A 13,756-nucleotide genomic window follows, 5' to 3' on the forward strand; every position below is an offset into this window, starting at 1 on the left:
GTCAATGATACACAAGTCCTATTTATTTATAATAAGAGAATGTGAGAGCAAGTTACAATAATACCCTTAGGGTAACACAATATAAACCGTATTGGATAATAATACCCTTGAACCCACATTACAACAGAAAAACAAAGGAAATATTATCTGATAAAGGTTTTTGCTTAATTTCTGAACTAGCAATTGCTATTCTAAATCTTAGTAAGGAGACACTGAGTTGCATCTGTGCAAATTTTCTTTCATAAGTGTTTTAACTAATTGTTTTTTCAACTTCCAACACATAATAATTTCATTGTTTTTGAGCTTCGGTTTTCAGGATTTATTCTGACTTGAACACTTATTCTTTATGTGCAGGATTCCTTCCGATATTTGAGGGCCAATTGTTCCCACTGGTTTCTCACCCACTTTCATATAGACCGTAAGTCTAGCAAACCCTACAATTACTTAATATCTTTGGTGGATTAAGGATTTTCAAATACAAATAGAGGTAGAGACCACTGAAACTTGTTTTGTTGTTTATTTTTCCATTTTTCTTTGTGGATCTGTTTGATGAATTCACTGGGGCACTTGATATATTCCAATATGGCAGCATATTGCGCTAGGTGTTATAATTACTGTTGTAAGTGGGTACAAGGGTAGAATTGTCTTATTATCTTATAGGGGTAATTTGGTCTTGTATTCATTCTAGAATATTCTCCTCCATATTATAAATAAAGAGGACCTATGTCACATTAGACATAAGTCTTATTTTCTCTCTCCCCCCCCCCTTTCCTCTTTTTCGTTTCTCTCCATTACCGCCTCCACCAAGCCTCCATCTAGACCTACCACAGCTGCAAACAACTCATTCCTCCCTCGCGACCTCTCCCAACGACTCTCTCTCCACTTCTAGCAACACCGAGAGTCGACGAGAGGTAGCAGTACCACTTCCGCCACCCTCGATGGCTCTCTTTTAGGCCACCGAGGGCTTTTCCTTCTTCCTTGGTTCGACAAGCTCTATCGTGATGCATTAAGAGAGCTGCTTCATTGTTTTTATTCTTCTTCATGGGATTGGTTCATGCATTGTTTCTTCATTCCATGCTTGGTTGTTGGTGAGTTTCAGGGCCAATCCCTGCTTGTTCAATTTTTTTTTGGAGACCTTTACAATTATTTTGTCTCCCTTGTGATTAAAAGTCACACGCTCTATTATGCCTGGGACTTCTAAGATCTCTTCTGTATCTATTGAGATGGTTGTTTCTTCTCAGGGAAATTATTTTTCCTTCCCAGCATGTTCTGTCAAATTGGATGGCACAAATTATTTGATTTGGTCACGCTTGTGCTTTATTCTATCTGCTCTCGTGGATTTTATGGGTAACTTACCGGAGATGCAATGAAGCCTATTTTAGCTGGGGGCAACTCTTGATAAATGGGAATGTGAGAATTCCTCTGTTATGGCTTTTCTTATCAATTCCATGCAACCACAAATTGCCTGGGGCTATCTCCTTGATTTGGCTACCAAGATTTGGAAAGCTGCCCAGGACACATACTCTCAAGTTGGGAATGATGCCCAGGTTTATGAACTTTGCAGGCCAGTCCATGAACTAAAACAAAAGGAACTACTCTGTGTCTCTGTCACAATATTATGCTGAGTTACGAAGTTTGTGGCAGGAGTTGGATTTTTATGAAGAGTTTCAGGCTACAACAACGCTTGATGCAACCAATTTCCTGTAACGTGAAGACAAGTTGTGAGTTTATGACTTTTTGGCAGGCCTTAATATTGAGCATGATCAGCTCCGTGCATAGGTGTTGAGCCGTGACCCCTTTCCGACTGTTGAGCAGGCTTGTTCTATGATCCAACTGGAGGACAATCATCGTTCTATTATGCTTCCATAGCCTGTATCGGCAACCCTAGAGTGAAAACCCTTTTTTCTGGTAACCAGCCTCGTGGTGAGGCCTCACAGATTGGTGGTTCCTCTTCTAAGAAGCCTCCTGTGAAATGTGAATATTGTGGCAAGGAGCACCACACTAAGGAATGTTGCTGGAAATTACATGGTCGGCCGGCTGATGCTTTTGGTCGTGGTTGTGGTCGTTCTAACCCAATCCAGACCAATCACACCGAGACAGTGGAACCTGCTTCTCCTGCTCCTGCTGCACCCGGCTCCTCTTTGTCTCCTGATGAGCTCACTGCCTTCCCATGTCTTTTTTCTCGTATGGATCAACATACATCCGCTTCTTCTGCTTCTGTTGCTGCCCCTGCTACTCCTCACAGTGCCAGTTCAGGTATTCATTTTGCCGGTCTTGGTATGTCTGTTGTATCTACTCCTTGGATCATCGAATCCGACGTGTCTGATCACGGCTGGTTCGCCTGACCTGTTAAAGATAAGGTTCGAGTAGTTGATGGGCCTCTCTCCTCTATCTCTGGAAAGCGATCCATCAAATGCTCTCCCTCCTTGTCTCTTTTCTTTGTTTTACATGTTCCTAATTTTTTTGCTAACATTTTGTCCATTAGTAGTCTTACTTCCAATTACAATTGCAAAATCACTTTTTTTCCTTCTCATTGTGTTTTTCAGGATCTGGTAATAGGGGTAATGATTGGCTCCAGTAGGGTGCATAATGGTTTGTATCTGCATGATGAAGGCTCTTCTCCGGTCTCTTATCAGGCTCTTTAGACAGTGTCTCCTGCTGCTTCAGACTTACTTCAGTGGCAAAGGCATTTAGGACATCCCCCATTAGGAACATTAGCTCATTTTTGCCCTTCTTTCAAGCATTGTAAATCGAGTGATTTTTTCTGTGAGGCTTGTGTTTTGGCCTAACAAACTCTGTTTTCTAATTCAAATAATAAAGTGGCACTTCTTTTTCTTTAATATACTATGATATTTGGGGCCCTTCTCGTTGTACTTCTATTATTGCCTTTCGTTGGTTTGTTACATTTATTGATTGACACTCTAGAAGTATTTGGATTTATTTGATGAAGACCAAGGGCGAAGTCTTTTTCTGCTTCCAACACTTCCATCGTATGGTTCAGACCTAGTTCATTGCTACAATTATGGTTCTTCGCAGTGACAATGACCATGAATACATGGAGAGCTCCTTTCAGTCATACCTTGCTGCCCATGGCATCCTACATCAAACCAGTTGTGTTGACACCTTTATTGAGAATGAAGTTTCAGAAAGAAAGAATCGGCATCTTTTAGAGGTTACACGCTCTATTATGTTCAAAATGCATGTCCCTCCACAATATTGGAGTGATGCAGTGTTAACAACGACATTCCTCATTAATCGCATGCCATCTCGTGTACTTGATTTTCGTTGTCCTCTTGATGTTCTCCAAGGATCTTCTGGATTTCCCATACCTGCAAAGGTCTTCAGCTGTGTCTGCTATGCTTGTAATCATCTTTCGCATGGGAAACTTGATCCCCGTAGTCTTTGCTGCATTTTTTTTTTTTTGGGGGATATTCTGCTACCCAGAAGGGTTACAAATGTTATCATCCTTCTAGTCGTCGATGGTTTGTGACAATGGATGTGACCATTCATGAGTCTGTGGCCTACTACTCTGCCACTCCTTTTCAGGGGGAGCGTTCCACTATTTTCCAAGAAGATGAGTCGCTTCTGCTGCCACCTTTAGATCCAAATCCTCCATAGATTGTTCCACAGAACACTACTCAATCTAGACCAAAGATGCGTGTCTATGTTCAAAAGCAGTAGAAACAACCCATTGCACCTACTCTAACAAGTCAACTGCCGCCTCTTGATCCTGATCCGGGTAGGGGTGTCAATGGGTCGGGTTGGGCCGGGCCTGCCTAAACCCTGACCCTGACCCTGACCCTAGAGGCCTTAACCTAAACCCTGACCTTGACCTAACCCTGGCAGGGCCAAGAAACCCTCAACCCTGACCCGACCCTGCCAGGGTTTTCCCTAACCCGGCCCGGCCCAACCCGACCCGACCCTGATAGGGTCGGGCAGGGTCGGGTTAGCCCTGATTGACCCTGTCCCTGAACTGACCTTGACTTTAATTATTTTTTTTTTTGGAAATGGTTTTTCTTATGCCTGTAATTTTTACTATGCCAAAGTTGATCAGATTGTAAACGTCATTTCAATCTATACGTGGTTTAGAGTTTAGAATAAACACAGAAAGAACTACAAGAAGTCATGCACAAAAAAATCAAAATAAATGACATTTGCTGATGAAATTAAGCAGAAGAAAAATATACAAAATCCAGTAACCCAAAGGCTGGAAGGACTGAAGGAGCCAGCAGGACGCAAATCAAAATTGAATCAGAAGAAACCCCTAAATCTATAAGAAGGAAAATGAAAACAAATCTCAATCTTAATGAAATTGGAAATATAATGTAACAAAATCAGAAATTTAGAAGAATATCATGAACAGAAAGAAAGAAGTTAATATTCCAGGACAATTAATCAACAAAATATTATTATTGGTTAAGAAAAAACTAAAACAGATCGAAGCAATAGGTTAACCAGTAAAATTAAAACTACTTCGGCTGTTCCACTAGGGACATTGTTTTTAAGTATTACTTCCCAATAAAATTAAGACTCCTACTGTGACTGCAATTACAATCTAGTAACTAATTAACTCCAATGACCGTGAGTGCTAATTCCACAGATTAATTAAAAAGGCAATCCTCGTGACAGGCCTAATGAAGACCCAGTAGTAACAGAAGAACCACAGAGAGAGAGAGAGAGAGAGAGATCAGGCGAAAATCTGGGTTCTGGGGAACCAGAAAGTGAAATCTAGGGGGTTTGTTTGTTTAAAATGGTGATATGTAATGGGAGCTCCTCTGGTACTTAGATTTCAACCAGAGAATTCAGGGAAGACGCTTCCCCTTTTGACTTTAAAAAAAAAAAAAAAAAAACCACTGTTGATTCCCAGCGAAAATGCCCACCACCCCTTTTTTTTCCTCTGAAACTTCGATTAACCCCTTCTAGGGTTCAACCCAGTGAAAAGAAAGAAAAAAAGGAGAAAGAGCAAAGAGAAGAGAGCGAGAGACAGAACCAAGAGAGAGATACAGAAGAAGAAGAACAATCGGACATACCTGGTCCAAACTCGCCTTGTAGTTCTCCTCGTCAGCCTTCTCCTCCAAAGTCCAAACGAGAACGATAGATGAGGCTAATCCAGACATCGCAGAGGGAAAGAGATGGGGTTTGGAGAACATTTCAAGCAAACGACGAATGAAGGGAAATGTGAATCGCTTTTAGGTTTGGAGGGTTTTGAGTGTTTTTTTTATATTTTTTATTAGGATAAAGAATAATATAATATATATAAATATCTATATATCTATATATTGTTTATATAAATATATATATACATATATATATATTTATAAACAATACAGGGCCGGGCCGGGCTCAACCCGAGGCCTAAACCCGAACCCGACCCAACCCTGCCAGGGTCAAGCTATTTCTAAACCCTAACCCGCCCTTCGGGCTGAAAAATCAGGGTCGGGTCCGGGCCGGGCTCAGGGCAGGTTCGGGCCGAGCGGGTTTTCTTGACACCCCTAGATCCGGGTCTTACTTTGGAAGGCAATACTTCTCCTTCCCCTATTGTTGATTCCTTGGTTGATGCCACACTTGATATACCTATTGCTGTCCGTAAGGGTACTCGGTCTTGCACTATCCACCCCATTGCTCAGGTTGTTTCTTATGATTCTCTTTCTTTGTCCTACTTCACTTTTGTGTCTTCTCTTTGATCTGTTTCTATTCCCAAGAACTGGTAGGATGCTCTTGAAGAGTCACAGTTGAAAGCAGCTATGGTGGAAGAGATGCAGGCTCTGCAGAAAAATGATTTGAGATCTTGTTAGTCTTCCTCCTCATAAGAAGATTGTTGGTTGTAAGTGGGTCTTCACTGTGAAGCAGAAGGTTGATGGTACAGTTGACCAATATAAGGCAAGACTTATTGCCAAGGGCTTTACATAGACATATGGGATAGATTATCAGGAGATCTTTGCTCCAGTTGCTAAGCTTAATACTATTCGTGTTCTTCTCTCCATAGTTGTGAATATGGGATGGGACCTACAACAATTATATGTTAAAAATACCTTTCTTCATGGAGAGATTGAAGAATAGGTATATATGGATGTCCCCCTAGGTTTTGACTCTCCTAAGACTCAAGGAAAGGTGTGCAAGCTGAAATGTGCCTTATATGGATTGAAGCAGTCACCTCGGGCCTGGTTTAGGAGGTTTCACAGGGCTATGGTATCTGTTGGCTACACTCAAAGCAATGTTGACCATACACTATTTATCAAGCGATCTGCTGGTAAGATTGTTGTTTTGATTGTTTATGTTGATCATATTGGTGTCACTGGTGATGATGTTGATGAGATTACTCGCCTCAAGAATTACTTGGGTACCGAATTTGAAATCAAAGACCTGGGGCAGCTTTGTTATTTTCTTGTTATGGAGGTAGCCATATCTATCCGTGGTATCTTCTTGTCTTAGGGGAAGTACACTCTTGATCTTCTATCAGAGATAAGACTCTTGGGCTGCAAACCGTCTGATACTCCTATCGATGCAAATGTTACATCTCCTAAGCAAAAAAGATGAGCTTGTGGATAAAGGAAGATATCAGCGCTTGGTTGGCCGGTTGATTTACCTTGCTCATACCCGTCCAGACATTGCCTATGCTGCCAGCTTAGTTAGTCAGTATATGCATGAACCATACTCCACACATATGGAGGCAGTTTATCGTATTCTCTGTTGCTTGAAGTCTGCTCTAGGCCGTAGGATCCTTTTTTCTCCTCATTATCATCTTCGGGTTGATGTTTTTACTGATGTTGATTGGGCAGGCTCTCCTGATGTCGTCAGTCTTCCACAGGTTATGGCACTTTTGTAGGTAGTAATCTAGTTACTTGGAGAAGTAAGAAGCAGGCTGTTGTGGCTCGTTCTAGTGATGAAACAGAGTTTCGTGCTATGGCACATGGCATTTGTGAGCTCTTATGGCTCCATGGGCTTCTGCTTGATTTGGCTGTTCTTGTTACTCTTCTTATGATGCTCTACTGCGATAGTAAATCCGCCATCAACCCACAATCCAGTTCAGCATGATAGGACTAAACATGTGGAGATTGACCGTCACTTCATCAAGGAGAAAGAAGTTGGAGTCTGGTCTCATTTGTGTTCCCTTTGTCCCTTCTCATGATCAGTTGGTTGATGTATTTACTAAGGGGCTTAGTGTTAGGACTTTTCATTCTATTGTTTTCAAGTTGGGCATGTGTAATATCTATGCACCAACTTGAGGGGGAGTGTTGTAAATGGGTGCAAGGGTAGAATTGTCTTATAGGGGTAATTTGGTCTTGTATTCATTCTAGAATATTCGCCTCCATATTATAAGTAAAGAGGGCTTATGTCACATTAGACACGTCATATTTCTCAATCTCGAACAATATTTTTTTTTTGGGGGGGGGGGGGGGCTTGTGTGGTTCCAAAGTACCATTTGATGGGATCATATGTAGACAATCTAGCTCAAGATCGGCCCGGTTAGATGATCATACTCCAGCTGGATGGGATCCTTGAGACAATATCAGAAGCAAAAACCAGTAATCACAACCAAGGAGAAGAGAGAGAGAGAGGTCTGGCAAAGAAGAATTGCAGTCTATGAATCTACCGCCAGTCTCCCACAATATATATTTGTTAACAGATATGAATTAGAGAGTAATTTGCTTGAGTGATCAATATGATCAAACAAGCTTTGTATTTATAATGGAGAAAGATTACAACCTAATGACCAAAATACCCCTAGCATTGCCGACTTAACTAGGGATTACATAGAATATAAAAAACAACTGTAAAATGATGAGAATACCCCCATGGTATTCTGGTGTACATAATTTGACACTCCCCCCCTCAAGTTGGAGCAAATATGTCAATCATGTTTGCCAGACAATCCCTTGGTGAAAATATCAGCAATCTGATTCTAGACTTCACAAAGGGAACGCAAATTAATCCGTCTTCCAATTTTTCTTTGATGAAATGCTTGTCCACCTCAACATGCTTTGTGCGATCATGCTGTACCGGGTTGTGTGATGCTGATTGCAGCCTTGTTGTCACAGTACAACATCATAGGAAGGTTAACAGGAACACCAAGGTCTTGTAGCAAGCCTTGCAGCCAAAGTAACTCACAAATGCCTTGTGCCATAGCACGAAACTCTGCTTCAGCACTAGAATGAGCCACCACATTTTGCTTCTTGCTACGCCAGGTGACAAGATTGCCACCGACAAAAGAACAATACCCAGAGATAGACTTGCGATCTGGAGAACCAGCCTAATCAACATCGGTATAAGCTTCTATCCGTAGGTGACCATGAGGAGACAGGAGAAGGTCTTTTCTAGGGGCTGACTTCAAGTACTGAAGAATCCGAAGAACAACCTCCATATGAGAGGAATAGGGATCATGCATAAACTGACTCACAGTATTCACAACAACAGCAATGTCAGGACGTGTGTGTGAGAGATAAATCAGCTTCCCCACAAATCTTTGGTACCGGCCTTTATCAACAGGTTCACCCTCCTTTTCTTTGAGACGGACAGTAGCCTCTATAGGAGTATCTGAAGGGTGACATCCTAACAAACCAGTTTCAGCCAACAAGTCTAGGACATACTTCATTTGGGAGAGAAAGATGTCTTTGGAAGATCTGGCAACTTCAATCCCAAGAAAGTACCATAGCTTTCCTAGATCTTTAATCTGAAACTCCTGCCCAAGACAGGTCTTCAACCGACTGATCTCATCACCATCATTGCCAGTAACCACAATGTCATCCACATAAACTATAAGAACAGTGAGTTTTCCACCAACCTTCTTTATAAAGAGAGTGTGATCAACATTACTCTGTTTATAGCCCCCAGAAATCATGGCCTTGTGAAACTGGCCAAACCATGCTCGTGCTGACTGCTTCAGCCCATAGAGTGCTCGCTTCAATTTGCACACTTTACCTTGATTACTGTCACTAGAAAACCCTGGTGGAATATCCATGTACACCTCCTCACCAAGTTCTCCATTGAGGAAGGCATTCTTCACATCTAGCTGTTGTAGATCCCATCCAAGATTGACTACACAAGTTAGCAAAACTCGAACAGTATTCAGCTTTGCAACAGGAGCAAAGGTCTCCTGGTAATCAATCCCATATGTCTGAGTGAAGCCCTTTGCAACTAGACGTGCCTTATATCGATCCACAGTCTCATCAGCCTTTTGTTTGACCACAAACACCCATTTACAGCCCATTGGTTTTTTCCCTAGAGGAAGAGCTACAAGATCCCAAGTATTATTTTTTTTCAGTGCCCGCATTTCTTCCAACATTGCTGCCTTCCACTTTCCATCTGTATAAGCTTCCAACCAATTTTTAGGAATGGAAACAGAAGAAAGAGAGGATGCAAATGCACGAAAAGATGGAGAAAGAGAACTATAAGAAACAAAGCGAGAAATAGGATGCTGGGTGCAAGTCCTAGTACCTTTGCGATGAGCAATAGGTAGGTCGGAAGAAGAAGTCTTACCAGGAGAAGATGGATCTGGATCCTGAGTCGGCAACTGGATGGGTATTGATGCTACAGTGGATTGAAGTTGCCCTCTTTTGGAACATCCCTTTTTATAGGTGAGAATGCTAAAGTTGTCAATTCTCTTCTGAAATTCACTGATGGTTCTCTGGACTGGAGTCAGTTCCCCTTGACTAGGAACATTACTACCATTATTTCTTACGAGCTCCCCCTATAAAGGATTCCCTTCGGATGAAGGGGCAGCAGTCAATGGAGATGGGGCAGCAGCTAAAGGAAATGGGGCAACAACTAAAGGAGATGAAGGAACATCTAATGGAGGAAACACATCTTCACTAGAGCTCTCCCTCTGAAGAGGTGGTGAAGAATAATATTAAAGACCCTCATTAAAAATGACATCCATACTAACCAGAGTACGATGGGAAGGAGGAGGGTAACACTTATAACCTTTCTGGGTTGGTGAATAACCAAAAAAATGCACCACAACCCACGAGGTTCAAGTTTGCCTGGAGATCTTGTATCTCTAGCATAACACACACAGCCAAACACCTCGAGAGAAACCACAAAGGAGGAACTCCCATGTAAAATCTCAACCAGACTCCGGGAGTCAAGACGTGAGAAGATAACCGGTTAATGAGATAGGTTGCAGTAAGAACAACATCCCCCCAATATTGGGATGGAACATGTCGAGCAAACATCAATGCTCCGGCCACTAATAAAAAATAACGGTTCTTTTGTTCAGCCACATCATTTTGGGCTAGGGTATCGACACAACTAGTCTGGTGAATGATCCCATGATCAGCAAAATACTTTTGAAATTGATTTTCTGTATACTCGGTTCCATTATCACTTCTCAAAATTTTGAAAGTAGCCTGGAACTGAGTTTGAACCATTTTATGAAAATGCTGAAAACAGGAAAACACCTGATTTTTTTATGCATAAGATAAACCCATGTGTGTCTAGAGTGACAGTCAATAAAGGATACAAACCAACGATTATCAGAAAGGGAAGTATTACGACTCGGGCCCCAAACATCAGAATGCACCAAATGGAAAAGTGAAGAACTCCTTTTATTAGAAATGGAACAAGTTGAACGTGTCTGTTTGGCTAGAACACAAGCCTCATAAAAAAAACATTTTTATCACATTTTTGGACCAAAGTAGGAAATAAAGTTGCTAAAATTCTTAATGGAGGGTGACCTAATCTAGAGTGCCATTGGTAAATTTCAGAAGAGACCAAAGAGTTCTGGTGTGGAGAAGGGAATGGTGGTGGAGTGAGACGCCCATCATCAAGCAAGTACAAACCATCGTGTACTTTACCCAATCCAATCGTCTTCCCAAAGGCCAGATCCTTAAAAACATAATGAGAAGGAAAAAAAGTTAATTTGTAGTTAAGATCACGAGTAATACTACTAATGGAAAGAAGGTTAGTAGTAAAATTAGGAATCTGCAAAACAGAAGACAAAGGAAGAGAAGAAGTGCAGTTGATGATTCCTTTTCCAGAGATAGAAGAAAGGGAACCATAAGCTACCTTGACTTTGTCTTTCCCAGAAGTGGGAGAATAACGATGGAAAATGTTAGAAGACCCGGTCATGTGATCTGTAGCTCCAGAATCAATGATCCAAGGATGGGAAGCTACTGAAGCATAGTGACCACCAAATGAGATACCTGACCGAGCAAAGTGTGAGCCTGAAGTACTAGGGGAATTGGCAATAGCTGATGTAGTAGAGGCAGCAGCAGTGGAAGTCTTTAGTACACGTAGGAAAGCCTGTAGATCCTCCTGGGATAGACCAGTGTCAGTAGTAGGGGTTGTAACAACAGACTCATAGTGATGAGCCTTCTTGTTTGGCTTCTTCTTGGCAACACGTTTGGCTTCAAAGTCCACTGGTTGTCTATGATGTTTGCAACATTTTTCTTTGGTATGGTAGGGTTTGTTATAATGCTCACAAGTAACAATGACCTTGGTGGAATCACCAGAAGAGGAGCTACCAGCAAGAATAGGAATGGTCGTGGAAGCAGTCTGGAGAGCCGATCTCTCAGTAGGTGGAGGATGGAGCATAGCAGCTAATGTAGCCTAGGTGAAATAAATCTCACTTAGGACCAGGTTCTGTTTTAGGGTTGGCCGAATGGGCAGTTTAGGGTAACTAGGGCAAAATTAGGGTTAGGAATGGGAGATTGAGTTAGGGTTTTATTGGGTAATGGTCTGCAGAATTTTAAGAGTCTATTAGAATAGGTTTTAATGAGGTTTGAATAAGAAATAGAAATTCAGAAATATTAGGGTTAGGGTTTTGGGTTTTCAGATTTAGGATCTAAGCTGAAACTAGGGTTTAGGAGCAGATTTAGGGGCTGGGCTTTAGGTCGAGTTTTCCTAGCAGGGAGGGGGTGGTTCGGCTGGACTTTGGTGAGGGTTTTGATGGCTGGTTAGGTCTAGGCAGATTTTAGGGTTTCTGGGTTTTTATGTTGAGGGAGGGATTTAGGGTTTGTAGTGGATAGGTGAGGCTGCAACTGAGATCGAGTGGGAGGGTTACTGTGATGGACCTGTGGTTAGGTTTTGAGTGTAATCTGATGAGGGAATAGGGCTGTGATGAATGTAGATGAAGCGAGGGTTTGGGGAAGTCGATTAGGTTAGATGGAAGTAAGAAGAAGAGATGATAAAGTTGCAGGGAATTGTAACTCTTACTGGAATTGCAGAATTTCAGCAGCAGCAACCTTGAATAACTTGAAGGAAGAAGAAGACGAACCTCCCGATCTGCAAGATGCAAGGAGTCGCCGGATTACTCCAGCCCTAGCCCTTGATATTACTCACAAGGGGTCTTGATATGACACACAAGACAGAGAAGCAGCAGCAGTCATGGCGGCAGCAGCAAGAAGAAACAAAATTTCAAACATAATAGGTGGGGGAGCCTCCCACGAAATATCTATTTATAATAAAAGGGGGGGGCAAAAGGCCTTACAAATAATCAACCTAAAAGCAAATCCTAGTCAGATTAGGAGTGGGAATTCCTAATCTGAATCCTAATCACAAACATAAAACATAATAGACGTATACTCTAAATAGGAGTATAAGCTTAAACAAATAAAATAAAAAAAACACCTATCCCTCTAAAATCGTGGAGGGAGAACTTAAGAAAATAAATATCAAAAGACTGTTTTAACCCTATCACAAGAAAAGTAAAAAGGCTCCAACGAAAATCAAAGAACAGCCAATTAAATCATGGTTTCGGCTTCTGCATCAACAGCCCTACGATTTTCTTCAGAGGAGACCAATGCATAAGATTGTTCAAGTGTGGGAAAAGGAGAGTGACCCAATACTTGAACCTGAATCTGATCATAATCCATATTTAATCCAGCCAAGAAGTCATAAACTCGCATCTTGTCAACATGCTTCTTATAAGCAGCTATATCACCAGGAGTGGAGGGACGGTAATAAAAAAAATGATCCAACTATTGCCAAAGGCTATGAAAAGTAGCATAGTACTTGGAGACAGATAATTCCCCCTGAGTGGTATGAAGGACTTTCTTCCGGATTTCATAAACCTGGGCATCATTGCCAAGCTATCCATAAGTTTCCTTGCAGGCAGACCATATTTGTGCAGCTGTATCAAGAAGAAGAAATCCACTCGCAAGGTCTAATTGCATAGAGCCAATCAAATAAGACATGAGGATACCATGATTGGATATCCACCTGGTCAGAAGAGGGCCAGCTTCAATTGGCATAATAGTAGTACCATCAATATGGCCAGTAAGCCCACAGCCAGCAATGGCAAAGTAGGCGGAGGGAGACCATATCAGGTAATTACTCCCATCCAATTTGATAGGATTAGGGAGAAGGTCACGGGTATCGTTCCTACCATACCCATCAGCACCAGAAGTGCCAGAGGAGATTTCAGAGTCACCCATTATGCAGCAAAGACACACAAATCGTAGAGAGGGGCTGTAGTGATGAGAAACCCAATGAATACTCCAAGATATGAGCTGGAAATTGGAGGAGAAACCTCTTTAAATGTAGGAAGAGTTGTCCCAAAAAACCAGCAGCAATAGATAAGGCAATCCCCTAGATTGACTTTTCCAGGGTTTTGGAAAAAACCCTGATTCAGGTGAGATCGATGTGGGGTGAAAGGCAATCAAACTAGTGTAATGGGCTGAAACTTGGATCGAGTGTACTTGTTGTAGTGCTGAACCACCCTACCGAAAACCAGCATCAACAGAGAAGTAAAACCCCAAGATCGGTATTTGCAGGGTTTTGAAAAAAAACCAATAGGAGAGCAAAATCGATCAAGGAA

At 41.8% G+C, this 13,756-nt stretch overlaps 1 protein-coding gene across 1 annotated transcript in view; it reads left to right on the forward strand.

Annotated features, from left to right (window-relative positions):
* Nucleotides 1-13,756, forward strand: part of LOC122669709 — an 86,038-nt gene that overhangs the window by 45,772 nt on the left and 26,510 nt on the right. Inside the window, exon 5 of the mRNA XM_043866544.1 lies at nucleotides 355-418. Coding sequence (XP_043722479.1) covers nucleotides 355-418 — 64 coding nt within the window. The remainder of the gene's footprint in view (nucleotides 1-354; nucleotides 419-13,756) is intronic.

The sequence above is a fragment of the Telopea speciosissima genome, chromosome 7, assembly GCF_018873765.1.
Source record: "Telopea speciosissima isolate NSW1024214 ecotype Mountain lineage chromosome 7, Tspe_v1, whole genome shotgun sequence".
NCBI classification, from domain to species: domain Eukaryota; kingdom Viridiplantae; phylum Streptophyta; class Magnoliopsida; order Proteales; family Proteaceae; genus Telopea; species Telopea speciosissima.